The sequence below is a fragment of the Typopeltis vanoorti genome, chromosome 8 (assembly GCF_054136105.1).
Source record: "Typopeltis vanoorti isolate ZY-2024b chromosome 8, IOZ_Tvanoo_1.0, whole genome shotgun sequence".
NCBI lineage: Eukaryota > Metazoa > Arthropoda > Arachnida > Uropygi > Thelyphonidae > Typopeltis > Typopeltis vanoorti.
Genome location: NC_143556.1, coordinates 129,151,207 through 129,174,874, shown reverse-complemented (window position 1 = coordinate 129,174,874; position 23,668 = coordinate 129,151,207). Strand labels below are relative to the sequence as shown.

Here is a 23,668-nt window from a genome sequence, read left to right as displayed (position 1 = left end):
TGACCAGCAGAGATTGAAGAGTTTTCAATCCATTTATGAATACCTGATCAGACCACAAATGGGTGCTTGTGCTCATATTTGGTCCTCAGAATTTTAAGGAGATAAATTAACTATAGAAAGATTGCAGAGGTTGATAACTAAGATTATATCAGGACTGTACAATAATAGTTATTAGGATAGGCTGAGGGCTTGTGGACTTCAAAGTGTGGTACGTGAAGGAGAGGTGATATGATTGAGACATTGAAACTGTTGAGAGGTAGTCACATAGTTGACAGTGAGTTCTGTCACACGATAGAACAAAGGGAAGGATTGAAGACAAGGGACTATCCCTGGACATATTATTATTGGTGAATGGATTCAAAGAGGTAGTTATGATAGAAATTGTATTGCCTAGAATGGTTTCCCTATGATGAGTCTTGTGACTCCTTGGGAAGCAGAAAGTAATATATTTAAAATGGCAAGATTTTATGACATAATTATCTCATTTAAAGCAGTTTATTTTGAAAATGTTATTAAATCATATGTGGTGTATCTGAATGATAATTCTGAGATACACCACAAACTGATTTATTATTATTTACAAAACAAGCAAAAGTGTCTTACATTATTTTTGACATCTGGTTTACATCCTGACAACAGCAACTCACGACAACTCTGATTGTGCCCATTTTGGCAAGTCAAATGAAGTGCTGTAAAACTGCCCTGAAAAAAAATCCAGAATTTCTAGGGATATTTATACTTTCTAAACATCACATATCCTGTATATATCATAAGTAAGTTAAAAATAATTCTTTGGCATTGCTAATGGTATTAGTTCTGTAATAAACTTCCTATCATCTAAAGAATGAGATACAGGAACTATCTTGAGTTTTCAAGGATAAAAATGTGAACAACTTTGTCTTTTATCTTTTAATTATTCACTTCAGATTTTAGTTCCTTAAGAATTGCCTTTAAAGACTAACTGTAATGAACTTTTGACCTATGAAGCCACACGACTTAAAGCACATTGTTGTACTTGGGATTCTTGTAGATCAAAAATCATCATCTTTCAGTATGTTAATGTTTTGGTTCACATTTATTTTATTTGGTCACAAGAGTTATAATGATGACCTGTTACATGTATGAGAGTAAAACAAATTAAAAAATAAATCAATAAATATCAATTTCAAAAGATTACCTAAGATTAAACTTCGCAATAAATTTATTTATTATTAGAAATATTTATATATTTGATTCTTCAGATCAGTGCAGAACAATATATTTTATTCAGGTTCTTTCATTTTACTGAAATACTGTGAAAATTATTTTCATACAATTTTCATATGCTAATGTTGAAAATAATTATGTTAATATTTATGAAAAGCACAATAATATTTACTGAAATAAATATGATTTATACAATCCATTTGTTTTATTACTCACAGAATTCCAGTATATTGCTTACTGTTTTTAGATATTGTATTGTCCTACATTCATGAACAAAAGATGTCGAATTGCCTTCTGATTGTAAAATTATTGTTATTATTACATGATACCTCCAGGGAGTCTAAGAACTCATTGAGGGAGGGCACCTACTCTACAGCTCTGACTCCACCACCTACAATCATCATCTACACCAATGTCATCTACTGTCCAATACCACCACTAGTGTTTTCATAGACGATCACAAACATCCATGCCAGGGGTGAATGCTGGTCTTGAAATTCACACTTGCTCTTGGTATCATTCAGGGAGTGAGAGATATGATTGAAGTCTGATTAGCAGAATAATGAATTACTGAACATTTAAAACTATATATTTAGAAATTTATGTACATTTAATTATACAAATACAACATTTAGTTTACAAATGATATTCAAACGTGTTCTCTGCCAGGTTGGCAGCAAAACGATCCAGAGGAAGACCAAGATATAGGTGGATTGATACAGTACAAAGTGCTTTAGACGATAGAAATATAAGATCTGATAATGTTGGAGTGTTGACAAGTAACAGACTGATTTGGAGGAAAATTGTAGATAGGAAATTAATAATGATGTAATTTCTTTTCATGTAGTATTATCATATCCTGTACACCCCTTGAGGGTACATGGCAGGAATTTGATGATGATATTCTGTCTTTTTCAATTTAGCTACTTGAATACAAATTCTACCCTACGGTTCTTCTTTATGAACTGGTCAATAATATCAGAATAAAAAGTTGGTTGTAACTTAATTTTCCCACGCAACATGCACACTTGTAAAGGCTGACTGAAGCTCACTGGCTAAAGCTACATTGACTGCGTATGGGCTGTGTTTAAGCAACAGAGTGAGACGACATGAAATGGTTATGTGCACGCATGAAATCAGAGTGCTGCTGCGAGGACCTGGAAGCTCGGACAACCGAGCAAGCCAAGGTAGCTTTGGCTAGCCGAGCAAGCATTGGCCTTCAATACACAATGCAAAGCTCAATTATTGCCGCACAAGCTTAAGAAGTCTTCTGTCTACAAAAAAAAAAAAAAGCCTAAATGGAATGCTTATAAATCCATGCATTTATTAACAAATAAATATTACTTCTTTCTCGATTAATGAGCTTGCATAGCAAGCATGGATAATTCGCCCCTGATCCATGCCCACAGTCTTTTGGCTGGAGAGCAGATACGCTAACCACTTGGCCAACCAGGCCGGCACATGTGTGTATATATACACACACAATATATATATGTATTGGAGGGCGCTCGTGAGCCAAGCATGGCACACGTGTAAGAAGAGCTCCAGATTTAGAGAAGTATTCTTGGAATAATTAAGTATATATATATATATATATATATGTGTGTGTGTGTGTGTGTGTGTGTGTTTGTTTGAGTAAGAGCTGCTGTAAAAGTTGGGCACTACCATTATTATTAGTGTAAAGTATTTTGTTTTCCTTTAACTTAATTACAAATTCGTTGTTATTATTAGACTTTAGAGTGGTAACTGGCAGACTAAACATGGCGGCGGCTTTGTCATTCCATGACTTTAACTTAGATTTCAGTCGTTTCGTTAAGTGCAAGGTGTGTTATATGTATTCCTTCAATTACATAAATGATTTGTGGATGTTTAGAGCGGATGGAAGGAGGGTGTGTGCGAAGTGTGACCCGAACAAGGAATTGATGAATGCAAATATGAAACTGATGACAGAAAGTGTTAGTAGCGAGAATGTTGCAGGGAAAATGATTGCAAGTTCGAAAGAGAAGGATGGTGTGGATGAGAGGCGAAAGAATGTTAAAAAATCAGTAAAAAAGAAATAGAGTGATTTAAAAACCGTAACGGATATTAATAAAGGTGAAAGTGAGGCAATGAATGAAACTGGAAATGGCGTGATGCAGGATTCGAAAGTGGAAAAAATCGAAAGAATGAATGATAGTGAAAATCGGACACATGTTGGATCGAAAGTAGAGTACAGAAGGATGAATGAGAGTGAAAGTGAGAAGAGGGTGTCGAGAGTTAGAAAATGAGAAAGAATGCGACGCTAGATTCGGAAGTTGAATTGGATGAGGAAAGAGATGAAATAGATGCGGAATGAAATTCAGAAAATTCAGGTAAAAACTATTAAAACTAATCGTGATGCCGCAAGAGTTAATGAAAGATGAGCGAGTGGCATCATATGGCGACTCCATTATTAAAGATGTGCAGTATAGTACGATGCACAAGGTATGTTTTCCAGGTGGCAAAATGAGTAGTGATTGAGGCATTGGATGAGGAATGAGCGAGCAAAGCAGTTGATGGGTTTAATCAACACGAATGATTTGACAGAAAACAAAGAGCAAGTCAAAATGGATGTCAGGAGGCTGCTTAGAAGGATAAAAGAAAATAGTTTGACAGGAAGAGTAGTCAGCGTGTTGCCTAGGTATGACTGTGGTGAGATGACGCAGAGAGCAAGAATTATGAATATGCTGGCTGAAATGTGTTATGAGATGGGAGTATAGTTTGTTAATGTGTAAAGGAATGAGTTTGAAGGTAGAAGTGAACTGTATGGGAGCAATGGGCTGCATTTGAGTGGTTATGGTGTGAGTCGCTTGGAGAGACGGCTGCTGGAAGGTAGAGAAGTGAGCAGAGTGAGAGAGAATGAATTAGATCAAGCGGGAAGTGATGTGGAACAACAGGAGAGTAAGACAGGAGAGATTGAAGAGGTGGTTATAAATGAGGAAGTGAGTGGTATGCGTATACAAAATGAGAGAATGGGTCTGCAAGAGGAGCAGGGAAACAGGGAGGCTTAGGGTGGAAAGGGTTACACAGCGTCAGAAAGGCAGATGCTCTGAGAGGAGATGAGAGCATATGTAGACAGGAAAGAAATGGGATGACCTGGGATCAAGAGGAAACAGCTGGAATTGAAAAGGGTTTCAAAATGAATAAGCAGAAAGGGAAATAGCCCCAGTCGAGCATGGAGAGATCACATCAAGTGAGTGATATCAGTAGAACTAGCTGTAGATCGAGAAATGAGCTGTTGTGTTTGTATACAAATGCTAGAAGTATAAGAAACAAGGCAGATGAAATGGTTGCACTAATTGCGTCTGTTCAACCAAAGATTGTTGGAATATGGGAGACATGGTTGGAAGAGGACGACATTCTGACAGGAATAGAGAAGGAAGGGTATGATGTGTTTTGTGAGGATATAAGGAGGTAAAAAGGGAGGGGGGAGTGCTATTGATGATAGAGAAAGAGTTGTGTCCATACAAAGTAGAGATGCAAGAAGGAAATAGTGCCAGTGGTTTTGAGGCAGTATGGTGTGAGATAGAGGTGAATGGAATCAAATACTTGGTTGGATGTTGTTATAGACCAGGTAATGTGGATGGTGGCGATAATGAAATGTACAATCAAATTAGCCAAGTAAATAAGAAAAGGGTGTCGTTATGGGTGATTTTAATTATGGCAATATAGACTGGAATGATGAGATAGCAACTGGAAGTAAAGAAAATGAGTTTCTTGAGTTTCTGAGGGATAACTACCTCAGACAGTATATAACAGAGAGTACACGGGGATTGAGGGTCTTGGATTTGGTCATCTGATCACAGGATGTAATTATAAATTGAAGGGTGACGAGTGTGGTAAGAAAAGCAAAAAAGGATTACGAAAGAACATTGGCCATGCAGGCTAAAGAGAATCCTAAACAGTTTTTTAGATATGTAGCAAGTAAAAGGAAAAATGTACATGGCAGATTGATTTTAAAGAATGCCGATGGTAGGGAGGTAACTGAATCAGTTGAGATAGTTGAGTTACTGAGTGAGCACTTTGCAAAAGTATATCATCCAGGTGGTGACATTGCAGAAACGAATAAACCAGTAGATTATACGGGAATTGTGGTTAATGAAGTGGAGGTGAGTAGTCTATTGCATAACCTCAATGTCAATACATCTGTGGGATTGGATGGTATACCAGCTCGTGTTGTACGAGAAGCAGCTAAAGAATTGTCAGTACCCTTGACCATTTTGTTTAATTTGAGTCTCGGGTCTGGGTTAGTCCCGAGCGGGTGGAAAGAGGGGAAAATAGTTCCACTGCATAAAGGTGGTTCCAAGACTGCTGTAGTAAATTACCGACCGATTAGCATATCAGGAATCATTGTCAAGGTCTTAGAGAAAATAGTCAAGAGGTAAATACAAGATTGGATAGAAGAAAATGGGATACTGTATCGGGGACAGCATGGTTTTGTGAAGGGTAGGTCATGCCTCAGTAACTTGCTCACGTATTATAACACAGTGACGGCTGAACTGGATAAGGGTAATGGGTTTACGGTGATTCTACTGGACCTTGCCAAGGCCTTTGACAGGATTCCACATGGAATTCTAATCAGTAAATTGCAGCATATGGGAATGGACATAGGGTTGGTGAGATGGATAGGAGGGTGGTTGACGGAGAGATATCAGAGAGTGGTTTACTCGGGAGTAGAGTCCACAAGACGGCCTGTGACTAGTGGTGTGCCACAAGGATCTGTTCTTGGACCACTGCTGTTTAATTTGTTCATAAATGATATAGGAAATGATCTGAGAGGAACAGTTCATTTGTTTGCGGATGATGCGAAGTTGGGTAGGGCAATAGTGAATGCAGATGACGTCAAAATTTTGCAGGATGATTTGGATAGATTGGAGGTCTGGGCTAAGGAGAATGGATGTCAGTTTAATGTGGCAAAATGTAAGGTTATGCATTTTGGGGTGAAAAGATTTTCGGCAGTTTACTGCATTGGTGGAACCGTGCTCCAGGAAATTGATGAGGCACGAGATTTAGGAGTGTTGGTAGATAAGGAATTGAAATTTAGGGGACACATTGCAAAAGTGACCAAAACAGCTCATCAAATCACTTGGTTGCTGAAGAATACGATGACAAGCAGAGACAAGCAGGTTATTGTTCCTCTGTATCGAGCCTTGATAAGACCCCATCTAGACTACTGTGCTCAGATTTGGTCACCTAGGTTTCTTCTTGATGGGGAGGAGGTGGAGAGGATCCAGAGGCGAGTGACCAAGATGATAGCAGGTCTGTGGAATGAACCGTATGAGAACAGGTTGAGGATTTGTGGGTTGCAAAAATTGGTTGATAGGCGGAGGAGGGGAGATATGATTGAGACATTCAAATTACTGAAGGGTTTCTATAAAATTAATTCAGAAGATATTTTTGAGTACAGGGCTGGTTGTGGGAGGATTAGGGGACATCCATAGAAACTGGGCAAAAGTGTGGTTAGTAAAGGTGTTAGAGCTGGGTTCTTTACTTTTAGAGTAGTGAATGAGTGGAATGCGCTCCCTGAGTCTGTGGTGGATGCTGTGACAGTGAATGAGTTTAAGGCGAGGTATGATAGATACTGTATGAATGTCAAATAGTTGTGATGAATATGATTTGGGGCCTCCCTCGATGAGTCCAATGACTCCCTGGAGTTGCCCGTAATAATAGTAATAATAAATGAGGTATCAAATCATCCACCAATTGGTGAGAGTGATCATGAGGTGATTACCTGGGTGGTTGCCAGGAGTGCGAGGACCTCTGTGAAAAAAGGGTATATGTGGAACTACAAGAACTACAAGGGATGGCGGGGGGGGGGGTTATGAAGAGCTCAGGATATAGCTTCCAGGTGTAGCATGGAATGAGGAGTTAGCTGGAAAAGAGATCAATGCAGCTTGGTGGATTTTCGAACACAATCTAGTAGATGCAATGTCTATGTGTATTCCAAGGGTGAGAAATTTAAATAAGGTAGGTGTGAGATGGATGAATAAACAGAATAAGCATGTGATACAGAGAAAGAGGGCATTATGGAGGCAGCATAAGAGAAGTGGAAATAACCAATTCCATGAGGTCTACAAAGATCAGGCAAGGAGGGCAACTTGGTTGGTGAGGGTAGCTAAAGAGCGGTATGAACAGCAGATAGCTAATGAAGCCAAAAAGAGTCCTAAGGAGTTCTTTTGATATGTAGCCAGCAAAAGAAAGAATGATTATGGAAGGATGACATTGATAGGAGAAAATGGTATAAAGACAGTTGTTGAAGAATGTGTGGTGGAGATACTTAATGAGCAATTCGTAAAGGTCTTTCAATCTTGTGAATGACTTCATGGAGAGATTGAGAGCAGTAGATGATGGGGAAGAGAGACTGACTGTAAGTGAGGAAGAGGTGTATGGGGAGTTGAGTAAACTAGATGTTAATAAGGCTGTGGAACTTGATAATATATTGCCACATATTCTGAAGGAATGTGCCAGAGAGTTGACACCTGTCTTGACATATTTTTTTAATACGAGTCTTGTACTTAGTCAAGTCCCTAAGGAGTGGAAGGAGGGCAAGATTGTGCCACTTCATAAAGAAGGTGATCAAACTCAAGCATCAAACTATAAGCCTATCTGTGTGTCAGGTGTTGTGGTTAAGTTGTTGGAGAAGCTTGTGAGAACCAGGATCCAGAGTTGGGTTGACATGAATGGTATTATTTTTGATGGCCAGCATGGATTTGCTAAAGGGAGGTCATGTTTTAGTAATCTACTTACTTATTACAATAAAGTGACTGCTTCCTTGGACAGAGGAGAAGGATACACAGTAATATACTTGGATTTCGCAAAGGCTTTTGATAGAGTACCTCATGATAAGTTGACAGTCAAACTAGAGCAGTTGGGGTTGGATGTTATATTAGTGCATTGGATTGGAGACTAGCTATCTGATAGGTATCAACAAGTTGTGTGTGGAAGTGTGATATCCAGGAAAAGGAAAGTCACTTTTCAGTTGTTTGCAGATGATGCAAAGTTGGGATGAACCATAAAGAGTAGTGAAGATGTTGTCGCCTTGCAAGAAGACTTGAATAAATTGAGTGATTGGGGATGGAAATGGGGATGTGAGATGAGTTCAATGTTGCAAAATGTAAGGTTTTAAAATTTGGAAAACAAAGATGAGATGCAGAATTTATGCTTGGCGAGAATATATTATTGGAGGTAGAGGAAATAAGAGATCTGGGGGCGATAGTGAATAAGGATCTAAAATTTAGGGGACACATAGCCAAAATTGTGAAGACAACACAAAGGCTTCTGGGAATGATGCAGAGGACACTGACGTGTAGAAGTAGGAAGATTCTTGTTCCATTGTATGAGGCTTTGATTAGGCCACACATGGACTATTGTGCCCAGATTTGGTCACTGGGTTTTCAGAAGGATGAAGAGATGTTGGAAAGGGTCCAAAGGCGATTGATCAAAGGTAATTTCTCACCTCTGCAATGTCAAGTATGAGAAAAGATTAAGAGATGTAATTTGCAGAGTCTGTTGGACAGGAGGAAGAGGGGAGAACCAGAGGTCATCCCTGGAAACTGTATAAAGAGGATGTGAGTAGGGCAGTGAGAGGCAGGTTTTTTTTCGTACAGAGTTGTGAATGCCTTGCCTGAGAGTATGATGTCTGCAAGGAGTTTGAGTGTGTTTAAGACACGGTATGATGAGATGTGTGTGTGTGATAAAAGGGCCTCCCAGATGAGTCTGACTCCATGAGGTCCTGGGGTAATAATAATACGTCTTCTTATCAACCTCCACCTCAAACCACACTGCCTCAGAACCAATGCCACCATTTCCCTATTTCATGTCTACCTTTAGTGGATACAATTCTTCTGCTATCATCATCATCAGCACTCTGATCTTACGGGACATTAATGCAAAAGTGGGAAAGGCTATGAAAGTTAGGCTTGAGCATGGCATGTTTGGTCTAGGTGGACCCATGGTGAAAAAATTATGAAATTTGCCCATGCTAACAGATTAGTTGTTAACAATAACTGCTTTCTGAAACACCCACAACAGAGCTATAATTGGAAATCTAACATGGATAGGTCAAGGTACCAGATTGATTACATTATGGCTCTCCAACAGTGGAAGACAATCATCTCTAATGTACATACTTATCATTATTATTACTACCTAAGACCCCATGAAGTCAAAGACTCATCTGGGAGGTCCTTTTATCATATACACAGCTTATGTATTATGCTTTAAACACACTTAAATTCTCTGCAGACACCACTCTCAGGCAAGGCATTCCAATCATTCACAACTCTGCATGAAAAAAAAAACCTCCTTCTCACTCCCTTACTCACACCCTCCTTATACAGCTTCGAGAGATGACCTCTGGTTCTCCCCTGATCTCCCACTATTTTCTGTAGAACCTCTCCAGCATTGATCCTATAACAACTCCTTATTAACTTGTAGGTCTCTATCATATCTCCCCTCCTCCTCTTGTCCACCAGACTTTGCAAGTTGCATCTTCTCAATCTTTCCTCATACTCGACATTCCAGATGTTAGAAACCACCTTAGTCATTCACCTCTGGACCCTTTCCAACATCTCTTCATCCTTCTGAAAACCAGGTGACCAAATCTAGGCACAATAGTCCATGTGTGGCCTAATCAAAACCTTATACAATGGAACAAGAATCTCCCTACTTCTCAAAGTCAGTGTCCTCCGCATCATTCCCAGAAGCCTTTGTGTTGTCTTCACAATTTTGGCAATGTGTCCCCTAAATTTCATATCCTTATCCAATATCACCCCAAGATCTCTTATTTCCTCCACCTGTGACAATATACCCCCACCAAGCATAAATTCTGCATCCCATCTGTGTTTCCCAAATTTTAAAACTTCACATTTTGCAACATTGAACTCGCATCCCCAATCACTCAATTTATTCAAGTGTTCTTGTAAGGCCACAACATCTTCTCCACTCTTCATATGTCGTCCAAAATTTGCATCATCTGCAAATAAATGAATATCTCCATCCAAATCTTCACCAATATTATTAATATACGAGTTAAACAGCAATGGCCCTAAAACAGACCCCTGAGGCACAGCACTAATAATTTTTTTTTTCCTGCATATCACTCCCCCATACACAACTTGTTAATACCTATCAGATATCCAGTCTCCAATCCAATGCACCAATCTAATATCCAACCCCATCCACTCTAATTTGACTATCAACTTATCATGCGGTAATCTATCAAAAGCCTTTGCGAAATCTAAATACCGTATATTTCGACAGATAAACACATGCATTATCTATACAGAAAAGTCTAAATTCGTTAAAAATGAACATGTGCAGTATACATTAGAAAGGTATGAGAGGTAAATCAAATGTAATAACAAAACTAAGGTAGAAGTATTGATATTACTTAATATTTATTGGACATTACTATTCAAATCCAAAAAAATTCTTCATCAGACTCAATATTGAAAGAATCAATTGCGTTATCGTTTGGTATTTCTTCAGCTTCATAAGTTAGTACATCTCTGCATTCCCTTGTGCTTTAATGAAACCAAAATTTAGCTACTTTCACTTCATAGTCGCACGGTAAATTTTGTCCAACACTAGAGGAGGAGCATACACTTAAATTGTTTCTTTTCATAAATCCAAAAAAACCCATTGAAATCCTTTATATTATTGTTTTGTGCAATTCTTTTCGATTCCTGCAACACACGGACAGTAGATATTCTCATACCTTTAGCTCTTTCACTAACAACCCAATCAAACAGTTTTATTTTCTATGGTTGGCCATAAGCACCTTCTAATCCTCATAGCACGTTTCCTCGTATGTAAACATTTCAGGACTGTGTCAGCCTTTCGCTATTCACGAAAACTACTTTCTCCAACACTGAAAAATCTACCAGCTTCACAATTCCCTTTTTCCTTTGCTACCTCTACCACTTCAAGCTTGAACTGCGCTCTGTAGGATTTTCACTGAGAAGTATTTCTCTCTTTCATGGGTAATTCAGATCTAATAACAAAATATAAACAAATAATGATTTACTTAATGAAATATTTTAAAACAGGATGTACGGAATAATCGACCACTGCTACCAGCAACGCACATGCTTTTAAAGAATTTCTCCGTCCTATGTCTGTACTTCCTAACGCTACCGCTAGTTGGCACATGCCCATTATCTATACATCAAAAGGAGCGATGAAAATGTTGGGGTGCACGTTATACATTAGGTGTGCATTATCTATCGAAAAATAAGGTATATTACTGTATATCCTTCTCCTCTGTCCAAGAAATCAGTCACCTTATTGTAATAAGAAAGTAAGTAGATTACTAAAACATGACCTCCTTTTAGCAAATCCATGCTGTCCAAAGATAATACCATTGTTGTCAACCCAATTCTGGATCCTAGTTCTCACAAGCTTCTCCAACAACTCAACCACAACACCTGACACACAGATAGGCCTATAGTTTGATGCTTGACTTCTATCACTTCCTTTATGAAGTGGCACAATCTTGCCCTCCTTAGGAACTTGACCCAGTGCAAGACTCGTATTAAAAAAATATGTCAAGGCTGGCATCAACTCCCTGGCACATTACTTCAGAATAGGTGGTGATATATTATCAAGTCCCACAGCCTTATTAACATCAAGTTTGCTCAACTCCCCATACACCTCCTGCTCACTTACATGCAGGCTCTCCTCCCCATCATCAACTGCTCTCAATCTCTCCATGAAGTCACATTCACAAGACTGAAAGACCTTTATGAACTGCTCATTAAGTATCTCCACTATATCTTCTGCAACAGCTGTCTTATACCATTTTTCCCCAATCAATGTCATCCCTCTTCCATAATCATTCTTTTTTTGCAGGCTACATATCAAAAGAACTCCCTAGGATTCTTTTTGGCTTAATTAACTAACTGTTGCTCATACCTCACTTTTGCTATCCTTACCAACCAAGTCACCAGCCTTGCCTGGTATTTGTAATCCTCATGGAAATGGTTATTACCACTTCTCTTATATAGCCTCGATAATGCCCTTTTTCTCTGTATAGCATGTTTAATATCTTTATTCATCCATTTATTCACACCTACCCTATTTAACCTTCTGACCCTTGGAATACATTTAGACACGTTGCATCTACTAGATGTCTCCTGAGCTCTTCATAATCCCCCCCCCCCTTGTAGTTCCACATATACCCTTTTCTCACAGAGGTCCTCACACTGCTGGCATTCACCCAGGTAATTACCTCATGGTCACTCTCACCAAATGGTGGGTGATTGGATACCTCATTTATAATTACATCCTCTGATGAGATGAGCTGTCCTGGAGCAGACTGCGGTAAAGACCATCAGCTGGTAAGAGCAAAGTAAATCTGAGACTCTTAAATCTTCTACGTCAGTCTTGTCCCGCTAGGCTGAATGTCAGAGTAATACCTGGTGGATTCACAGAAGAAATATCAACTCATCATGGATCATGGCCTAGAGACTGGAAGAAACCAGTTTTCATAAATACTGCTAATATATAAGAGGGGAGATAACAAGGATTGAAGAACTAGAAGTTTATACATGAAGATTTTATTAAAGATCATTCTAAATAGGATTGAGGCCAATGTTGAAACAGATATGCCAAGAACAAGCAGATCTTAGGAAAGGTAAGCACACCAGAGATCAGACCTTTTGCCTTAGATGGATCATAGAATATTATAAGGAATTTAGACTCCCTATGGTAATAATGTGTCTCATAGAATACTCTAAAGCTTTTGACTGTGTGCAGTATTTAAAACTGTGGGAAGGAATGAAAATAATAAGTTTTCCTCAACACATTACCAGGTTGATAACTAACTTGTACAGTGAGCAAGAAGCCACAGTAAGAACAGGTGTTAGATTGACTGGTTGGCTTCAGATTGGAAAGGAAATTAGACAAGCATGCTTATTTTCTCCTTATCTGATAGTATCTGTGATGAGGAACATCATGCATGCAAAATTGGATGAGTTTAAAATAGGAATTAGGATAGGTGGTAGATCGATTGGTAATGAGATGCACTGATGATACGGTACTCCTTTGTAATGACAAAGAAGAACTAGGACAAATTCTCGACAAAATTAATGAGATCAGTAAGAATAGAGGACTTCAGCTCAATTTTAGCAAGACAAAGATTATAGTTCTCAAAGGAAATATAGATGGGGAAGTTCCTGAAATAAGTGTACCTTAATGGAGAAATAATTAACGAAGTCAGCAAGTTTAAGTACCTGGGATCCAATATTAATGTGAAGAATTGCTCTTCAGAAGACTTCAAAAGAAGATTAGGAGTGTTTAAAACAACAGTCAGAGACTTGTCTAAAATTTGGAAGGATAGATCTATCTCCACAGGAACAAAGTTGAGGATTCTGGATGTAGATATTTTTTTTTAACAGCGACTTATGGATGTGAGACTTAGAACCTGAAGAAGCCTGATAGGAAAAGGATAGCTGCTTTTGAGATGCACTGTTACAGAAGGATGTTGACAATATCATATACTGGAAGGTAGACAAACAGATGGGTGCTAGAAAGGATTGAAAGAATTTTAAGGCTTCTTAAAGATATGAGAAAGAAACACTTTGGACACATTGAAAGGATGGTAGGAGGATGTCTCAAAACAATAATAGAAGGTAAAGTTTCTCGAAAGAGATGAAGGGATAGACCATCAATGAGGTGGAAGGATGGATGATGGGTCTGCAGTGACTGATCTTCAGAAAGTTGGAGCCTCTAGAAAAAACATACATATCACCTAACAATTGAAATGCTACTGATGTCCAATAAATTGATGGATGGACAATTAACCTGGTAATAACCCCCTATCAACTTAAACATCTCAATCATATCCCCTCTCCTCCTAATTACAAGTCTCTGCAGATTGCAATTCCCTCAATCTGTCTTCATACCCCACATTCCAATAAACAGTTACCACCTTAGTCAATCTGTTCTAGACCCTTTCTAATACATCCTCATCACAATGAAAACCAGGTGACAATCTATGCTCAATCATCCATATGAGGCCTGATCAAGCCTTATACAATGGAACCATAACCTCTGTTTCTGCACCTTAAGGTTCTCTGAGTACCTGAGCAATACCCTCCTAAAAATGGCTACAGCCAAAATACTATCAACAAAATTCTTCACAAGATCTCAAAATAAACTAGCTTACAATAAAACTGTAACCATTCCATACATTAAAGAAATATCAGATAAAATAAACATAATACTACAGAAATACAACCTTAATTCCACCTTTAAACCTGCAAAATTAAAGAACATATTCAACTCATCCAGGATCCACCTTCCTCCGCCACCATTCTCTGCTTCCAATGACTATGGTATAGAAGAAACAAGCAAGAGAGTTAGTTGTGACTGTAGGGACGAATGATCTAAGTGGACATAAGAAGGATATGAGGACTAATATCAGGAGACTATTGAGAAGAGTGAAAGATGCCAGTCTTTCGTCAGGCATTTGATTCAATCTGTAGAAGAGAACTATGGAAAAATTTGGAATTCCCAACAAAATCATAAGAATAATAAAGAATCTGTATGAGAAATCTGAAAGTGCAGTATGAATGGAAGACACTTTAACCAACTGGTTCCACATAGAGAGCGGAGTAAGACAGGGATGCAGTCTGTCACCAGACCTGTTCAATCTTACATTGGAAGAAGCAACCAATAAGGCCTTAAACAATGAAGACTCTGGAATCAAAATATATGGGAAAAATGTGACAAATTTAAAATTTGCAGATGACACTGCATTACTTGCAAGCACAGAAGAAAATCTACAGTGAATTTCTGATAAAATAAAGGAGGAGTGTATAAAATCTGGATTAAACATAAATATAGACAAAACAAAAATTATGCAAATAGGAAAAAGAAGCACCAATCGGAAAATTAAAATTGATAGTAAGAATCTAGAGCAGGTAGAAAACTTCACCTACCTTGGAGGAGTTATTGAGTACAATGGCGAAATCATAAAAGATATAAACAGACAAATCAGTCAAGCATCCTAAACTTCTGGACGACTTAATAAAATATGAAAGTCAAGAGACATCAAACAAGTAACAAAAGTAAGAATCTATGAAACAATGGTCCTCCCAATACTCCTCTATGGAAGTGAATGCTGGAATCTCAAAAAGGCTGAAGAGAAAAAATTATTAGTTATTGAAATGGGTTGGCTAAGAAGATTACTTGGAGTATCTCTGCTGAATCGACTAAGAAACGAAGATATAAGGAAATGACTAAAAAACAAGAAATAACAATAATAGACAAAATCCAAGAAAGAAGACCGCGATGGTTTGGCCATGTGGAAGAGATTTTTTTAAGAACAGGAGGGGGGGTAGAACAAGAAGCCATCGCTGGAAACTGTATAAGGAGAGTGTGAGCAGAGGAGTGAGAAGCAGGTTCTTTGCATGGAGAGTGGTTGGTGCAGACACATTGAAGCAGCTTAAAACATGGTTGGATGAGCATTGTGTGCAATAGTGTGCACTCCCATGATGAGTCTGACTCTATGGAGGTCAAATGTTAATAATAATTTGCCCTACATAGGTGAAACAGAACACACAATTCCTATTTGGAAAAAAGGAACACAAAAAGCACATTCAATTTAATAACTATGGTAAATCAGGCCTTTCTGATTATGCCCTGAATACTCTACATAGAATTGACTGGAAAGGCACCTGTTGTTTACATCACACCAAAATGTGGTATGAACATCAACTCAAGGAGGCCTGTGAAATTTTTTTTATCAACCACCCTAATCTTAACAATAATGATGGTCTAAAAATCCCAGGAATGGAAGGCACATATTCTACTCACATAACCTTTCCTTCTAAGAGTTAGTTATAAATAGGACTGTAAGTAATCCAGGATATTAACTCTAATATAGCAACTCTCATGTTAAATTAGAACACCATTTTTGTTGTGATAGAAGTATCTACATGAATTTGTTCTCTGATGATGTTATAAATACAATATAGCTTTAACATAGTTTATTATGATTATTATTAGAGGTCAGGCCAATAGAACGATGGTTGATCATATCATTGTCTTTTTGGCATACTGTTTGAAATGTAATATAGCTTGTCTCTGTATACATGTGTACTCCAGATGATGACCTTATGGCTGATCACCGTTTACCACTAAAGGAAAGGATTGAACTGACAGCTCCATACACTCTCCCACTCATTCAATTGATTCAAGTCCTCCTGTAAGGCCACAATATCTGATTGATTCTGCATCACTCTCCCCAGTGTTGCATCATCTACAAACACTTGTACATCTCTAGTTAAACCTATTCTAGTATTATTATTGTACAAGATAAATAACAATGGTCTAAAACAGACCCCTATGGTATGCATCTAGTAGATTTCCTCTTCCAGGATACTGCATTTCCATACACAACTTGCTGATACCTATTTGAGAGCTAGTTGTATATCCAACCAATCTATAATCATATCCCATGTATAGGATAGGATAGGGATGTAAAGGATATTATAATAATACAAAATGAAAATTTTACATCATTACAACCTTCCTACTAAAATTTTTCATCCAAATTAATCTGTTATCTGTCTGGACTATAATAGTATCAGATCTTGTATTTCATTCTTCTAAGGCATTTATCAGATCTTGTATTTCATTCTTCTAAGGCATTTCTTATTGTATCAATCTACCTAGACCTTGGTCTTCTTGGATTCGTCTTGCCATCCTGAAAAAAAAAAAGCACTTGTTTTACTAATCTTTCTTCTTCTGTTTAAGTGACCATAAATCCTGAGATTAGCTCTACTTACACATTCCTGAATGCAAACAATGTCGAGTTCCTTCCTAATATCCTGATTTTTAATATTATTATTATTGTACAGGCACCTCTATTAAGTCCAATAACTTATCATGGGAGGTCAAAACTATTGCATACACAACATCTTATGGACTTCTTGACCCATCAACAGACAAAGCACTCACAACTGACTTTGATAACCCATTCCAATCATTCACCACTTTCGAAGTGAAAAATCTAGTCTTCACACCCTTGATAATCATCTTACTCAATTGCCAGAAATGACCTCTTGTCCCTCTAGCCAAGTGCGGAAATATTTAAGAGTTTATAGAAACATTTATGTTACTTAAATTGTTTTATCATATCCCCTCTTTTCACCTATTAACCAACTTTCGCAACCCACAAACCCTGAGTCTATCCTCATAGGGAGCATTCTACAGATCACTCACCATCATAGTCACTTGGTTCTATATCCTTTCCACTACTTTCTCATCTCCAAGAAACTCGGGTGATCAGACCTGAGCACAGAAATCCAGATATGTATGTATCAAGGCCTTATATAAAGAAGAATGAATCTATGCTTGTGTGTTCTTCAATAACCAAGTAATCCTGTGACCCACCTTGCCAACGGCAGCAACATATCATCTAAACGGCAACCTATTACTACCACCCCGCCAATCATCAGCTTCATCAATTTCCTGGAGTACAGTTCCAATGTGGTACACAGCTTGTAAGCTTATAATCACAAAATGTATAAATTTATACTTTTCCACATTAAATTGATACCCATTATCTTGTGCCCATACTGGCAGCTCATTAAAATCATCCTGCAAGCAATCTACATCACGATGATTAACTATTATCCCAATTTTGCATCATCAGCAAACAACTGAATATTTCCCTTCAAATTATTTACTGCACCATTTCAGTACAAATTAGAGAGTAGAGGTCTAAGCACAAAGCCTTATGGCACATTGCTAGTCACCTGCTTTCTCCTTGATTCTGCTTCTCCACATGCTACTTTTTGGTATCTGGTGGTCAGACACCTAAGCATTTTGGAGCAGAATCAATCAGCCACCCTTGTATCACCAGTTTTATATCCATCCTCATTTGTTCCAATTCACTTAGCAGACTTCCATGAGGTATCCTGTCAAATGCTTTTGCACAATTTAGCAGTACTATTGTATAGCTATTTCCTTTATTCAACTCATCTGTTACACTATTATAAAATGTTAGTAAATTACTATGGCTTATATAACTGACCCTTCACAAAACCATGCTGCCCCTGATAGAATCTAATATTCTTATTCACCCATTCTTGAATTCTGTCTTTGACAAACTTCTCTGATACTTTTACCACCACTCCCAAGATAGATTGGTCTATAATTTGCTACTATAGTCTTAGAGCAGCCTCCTTTATATATAGAAATTATTTTGCCTTCCTTCCACTTCATTGGGATTTTACCAGAGCTGAGACTTAAGTTAAAGCCCATCAGAGGCACTGCCAATTCCTTTGCATATTCTCGTAAAATGAGAGCTGATATCCCATCTAATACGGTATGGCACATACAAAAAAAACAGTACTGAACTTTGACACACACCCCCTTCAGTACATAAGATATGCATACATATTAATAGAACAATTGACTGCATGCATATCAATAGAACAGCAGGTGTAGTCTACATCAGGGGTGTGGAACCTTTTTAGTATCAAGGGCGAAAATTGCTAATTTAAAAACTTCCACGGCCAACTGGCAAATTTTTTTCTCATGAAGTACTGCATGAGAAAAACAAAGTCAAAAGTCAATATGTTTTGACACGCAGCAAAATGTCATGGCGGTAATTGGGAAGCAACCAATCAGAGAAAGTCTGAACTTTGCCCACGAGAAATGCTCCCGATTTCTTTTGATTTTAATGGCTGGTCTCGATTTGATGGTTGCCAGACGTATGACGATCATATTTTATGTAATATAGTTATTTTTGATTTTGTATATTTAAATATTTAAATTTAAATTATTATAAAATTTTATTTACATGTATATACGAATACATCAGCAAAGGGGTGAATTGAAATAGACTCGCGGGTGAAATTTCACCCGCGGGTCTATTTCAATATAGGTCTACATCATTACATTTAGCTATAGTAATTTATTGTAGTAATTTAGCTGAAGTAATTTATAGCTGTAGCATTTTCATTCATACGGTGTTGGTAGAGCAAATGCCAGCCTGGTTGGCCTAGTGGTCAGCATACCTGCTCTCCAACAAACAGGCTGCAGGTACAAATCCCAACTGCACTGCTTATTGGAGGCCTGAAGTGGCTTGAAAAAGTTCTGTGTTTGGTCTCTAGAGGAGAGTTTCCAGACTATGTACAAAAAATAAATAAAGATTAATAATAAATAAATAAATAATACAAAAAAATATATAAAAACAGAAATAAACCGTAGCCCACCCACAGTACAAAATGTACTACAGGTTTACAAAATAACTTTTTGTGGGTGAGAGCAACATAATAAACAACTTTTTTTTTTAAAGAAAAAAAATAGTCCAACTTACGGCATGTTTGCAAGCAGTTTGTTTGTCGTTTTCTATGAGTGTTCCCCAGGCAATAGTGTCAACATTGCTTTAATCGAGAAGTTCCAACATACCAGGAGTGTTCTGCTGCAATTTAAAAAGCATTCAGGGAGACCACAAACTGCTAACACAAATGAGAATTACAGACGTTTGCTGGAGCAAGTGTTACAGACTCCAAATTGATTCAGCAGGCCTACTTGGCCGTATAGTTCGCGTATCCGATCTCCATCCAATAGGCTGCTGGTTCAAATTCCGCCTTGGGCATGGATGTTTGAGATTGTCTTTAGGGGATGACACTGATCATCCGGTATGACAACACTGGCCCGGTCTGTCAATGCTGAACAGTAAAACTTGGGATACTGGCCTCAGTATCCCACGTGATGTACGGAATACCATACATCAATTGGTTCTAGAGCCTATTTATCAGAACATTTCCCTGGGAGACTCATTTCCAGGTTCATAGAATTCCTGTACCCTTCACATTCTCATCACAGAGAATCCTTAAGGAGCTGGGTGCCTTTTCATATGTCATTCAGGTGGGTCAGAAACACAAACGGATTATGCTGCATGGCAGGAATACTGTGCATGCATGCTGGCCAATGTCTATGAAGATCCATCCTCCCTCCATAATGTCTGGTTCTCAGACAAAGAGCATTTTCATCTAAGCAGTAATGTAAACAAATGAACCTACAGGTTTCTTGGTTTCTCAAGACCTAAATTTGTCCAAGAGAAACCTCTTCACAGTGAGAAGGTCACCACGTGGTGTGTGTTTCAGGCCATGGCACAATTGGGCCATACTTCACTGAAGAGGGTGATGTGATTGTAACCTTGAATAGAGAATGCTACATCAAGAATGTGCATTCACCCAGAATTTCCATAGGATGTGTATTGTAAAAAACATTCATTTCATGAATAGGTATTCCCATCAGAACACAGGTTGCTGTGTCCTGATGGAATACCACATGATGTATGGAATACCATACATCACGTGGTTCTAGAGCCTATTTATCAGAACACTTCCCTGGGAGGCTCATTTCCAGGTTCACAGAATTCCTGTACCCTTCACGTTCTCATCACTTGATGCCTTCATTTAGGGTATGTTGAAGGAATGATTATTCCGCCATGACCTGCCTTCAACCCTTGTTCTCCAAGACAAAATAGAACCTTCGCATGTACTACAAAACCTGTCTTGAAAGACAGGGTGCCCATTTCAAACATGTAATCTACCATTGTTAATGCTTTACTCGACCAAGATTCCACTGATAGTTGTAGATATCATCAGGTGTAAACATATATTTCTTTGTTAATAAACCGGTTTACTCCATAACATATATTGTTGTAGTTATTCAGTACTGTTATTTTTTCTTTTGTACCATACTGTACTACAGCTGTATTCACACTGGGAATCTGGGGAGTGTGAAAAATTCTAAGTACTTCCAATTCATCATTCTCTGTTCTTCTCACATCAGTTCTTGCTTCATGTGTCACAGCACAATCCTCACTTGGATGATTATACCCTTGTTAAAGTTATCCTTCCACAGTCATTCTTTCCCTTACTTTTCACATAGTGAAAGAACTTTGGGATTTCTTTGGATTGCTTGGTTAATTTCATTGCATAATGTGATTTTGTCTTCCTTTCTTTTGCCATCTTTCATGCATGAAGCTTCTACTGTTCTTGAACTTGCTGATCATCTTTCTTCTTATACATTATGCCATGGCACCACATTAAGCTGCTTCCTAAGTTTGTCATAATAACCTATCATGCAGTTCCACGTATACTCTTTCTTAACTGAAAACTCCATGTTTTACAATTTCAAGTCAAGAACAGTTCAATAAATGCAGTTTCATTCTTCTCATGCCATTTCATAGCTACCCAATCAATGTTCGGATAATTGAAGTCCCCCATTATGATTACTATTTTCTCACCCGTCGTATTTATTTGTTGATGCATTTCTTTGTCACTAGCAACCTATCCACCAGGTCTGTAACAACACCCCACTGTATTTAATCTTGTAAGACTCCACCTCACACCAGATGGCTTCAAAGTCTCCTACACCCCAATGCGACTGTGGGACCATAAAACAAACCATCTGGCACATTGTGGAGGACTGCAGCATAAGACCCTACCCTGGAGACCTGAGAGACTTTGAGGCAGATCTTTCAGCAGTTAATTGGCTATCTGAACTTGACTTAAAATATTATATATATTTTTTTTCACCTGATATTTGCATATGTGCATTACTTGTATCATTTTTATTGTCTGCACAAATATGTATATATTCTGATGTCATGTGTCTTTATTATGCCATATGCTAAATAAATAAATTCAAAGTCACTGCCACATGAAAAATTGTTATTAGTCTTGCAATCATTGATCTCAACTCTAACTGAATTCAAGACATCTGATATCATTAGCAGCATGCCCCATCCTCTCTTATCCTATCCTGTCTATCCTTCCTAAAAGTACTATACCCTTTGCACTCGATAACAGTTATATGTGCTTCTCATATCCAAGTCTTAGTAATGTTTACAACATGAAGTCACAATATATTAACCAAGGCAACAAACTACTCCTAGCATTCATGTACAGATATAATAGACTTAACTCGTGTACAGACAGGCCAAAGATTATTGGGATCACTGAGACGTGGTTGACAGAAGAGGGTATAATAACAGGAATAGGAGTGGCAGGGTACAGCACTTTTCGGCAGGATAGAAAGGGAAAGCGTGGTGGTGGAGTACTGCTTATGATAAGCGACGACTTATGCTTATGTCCTCTAAGAGTGGAGGCTTTGGAAGGCAGTGACACTAATGATTCTGAATGTATATGGTGTGAGGTAGAGATAGGCAAGATGGGATATTTAGTGGGGTATTGCTACAAACCAAGGAGCAACAGAGGGTGGGGACCAGGAGATGTTTAGACAGTTGAGCTTGGCAAGTGCAAGAAGAATGCTTGTTATGGGAGATTTTAACTACAGCAGTATAAATTGGGGAGAGGAAGATGCATGTAGCAATAAGGGAATGGAATTTCTAGAATTCTTGAGGGACAAATATCTTAGGCAACATGTAATAGAGAGAACAAGAGCTTCAAGACTCTTTCTTTTAAGGTTACACTGTGATCAGCATTCATATTTCCAAATTTAGGGACACAAAGCACATGTGTTGAAATGATTATTTTACTTATTATTAATAAAATAACAATTTGACATTTAGACCCCTGTATTGAGGTCATCATCAGAAAGATACATGTGTATAGGGAATCAAGCTACATGCTCTTGCACTCTGTACTGGTAAATTAAATCTATGCTGTTAATTAATATTTTTCTTAGCTTGACCTCTAGCAACAATTAAATAAAATAAAATAAAAGTTGAAAAAAAAATTATAATTAATAAATAACCAAACTACAATAAACTCTACTAAAGTCCTCATGTACTAAAATTCTTCTGGATTTGTACAGTTCAGATTGTTATACAGGGGGGTCCTCAAGTTACGTCGGAGATCCATTCGTACGAACTAACGTAAGGCGATTTTCGATGCAAGGCGGAATTACCATAGCCTAAGTTTCCCCCCTTTCACTTTTCAATGCCTCAATCTTTTCGCCTTTTCTTGAATTAACATGAGGCTAATTGGGATACAGCGTTGATGCTGATCTTCCAGCCAAAGAACAAGAAGCCTTTCCATCTTAATCATGAGCCTACTACGTTTATTTGTAATCACAGTCTATTTCATGGGCGCCAATCCTTTCATGTGTTCAAGGATGCAAACTTTATCCTTGATAATAGTCCCGACTGTGGTATGACTTAAGTTCGATGCGCAGCTGATGATCATTGGCGTTTCTCCCTTTTTTGCCATTTTAACAATGTCAAATTTCACTTCTAATGTAATGGCTTTCCTTTTCTTCGACACACTGCCATCGGAAGAGTCTGCCTTACATTTGGGAGCCATACTGAAGGGTAAAAAGTCACAAAAAAAACACAAACACAAAAGTGAAAGAGTGGATGTAAACAAAGCATGCAGTACCCAAAGAGTGTATGCTGGGACCCAAGCGATGCCACCACTCCCAAACAAACGCTGCGTAACAGCGTATTCTT

At 38.1% G+C, this 23,668-nt stretch overlaps 1 protein-coding gene across 1 annotated transcript in view; it reads right to left on the bottom strand.

Annotated features, from left to right (window-relative positions):
- Positions 1-573: 573 nt before the first annotated feature.
- The window catches only part of LOC150104347 (uncharacterized), a 282,659-nt gene continuing 259,564 nt past the window's right edge, over positions 574-23,668 (bottom strand). Inside the window, exon 7 of the mRNA XM_090396462.1 lies at positions 574-702. Coding sequence (XP_090252588.1) covers positions 574-702 — 129 coding nt within the window. The remainder of the gene's footprint in view (positions 703-23,668) is intronic.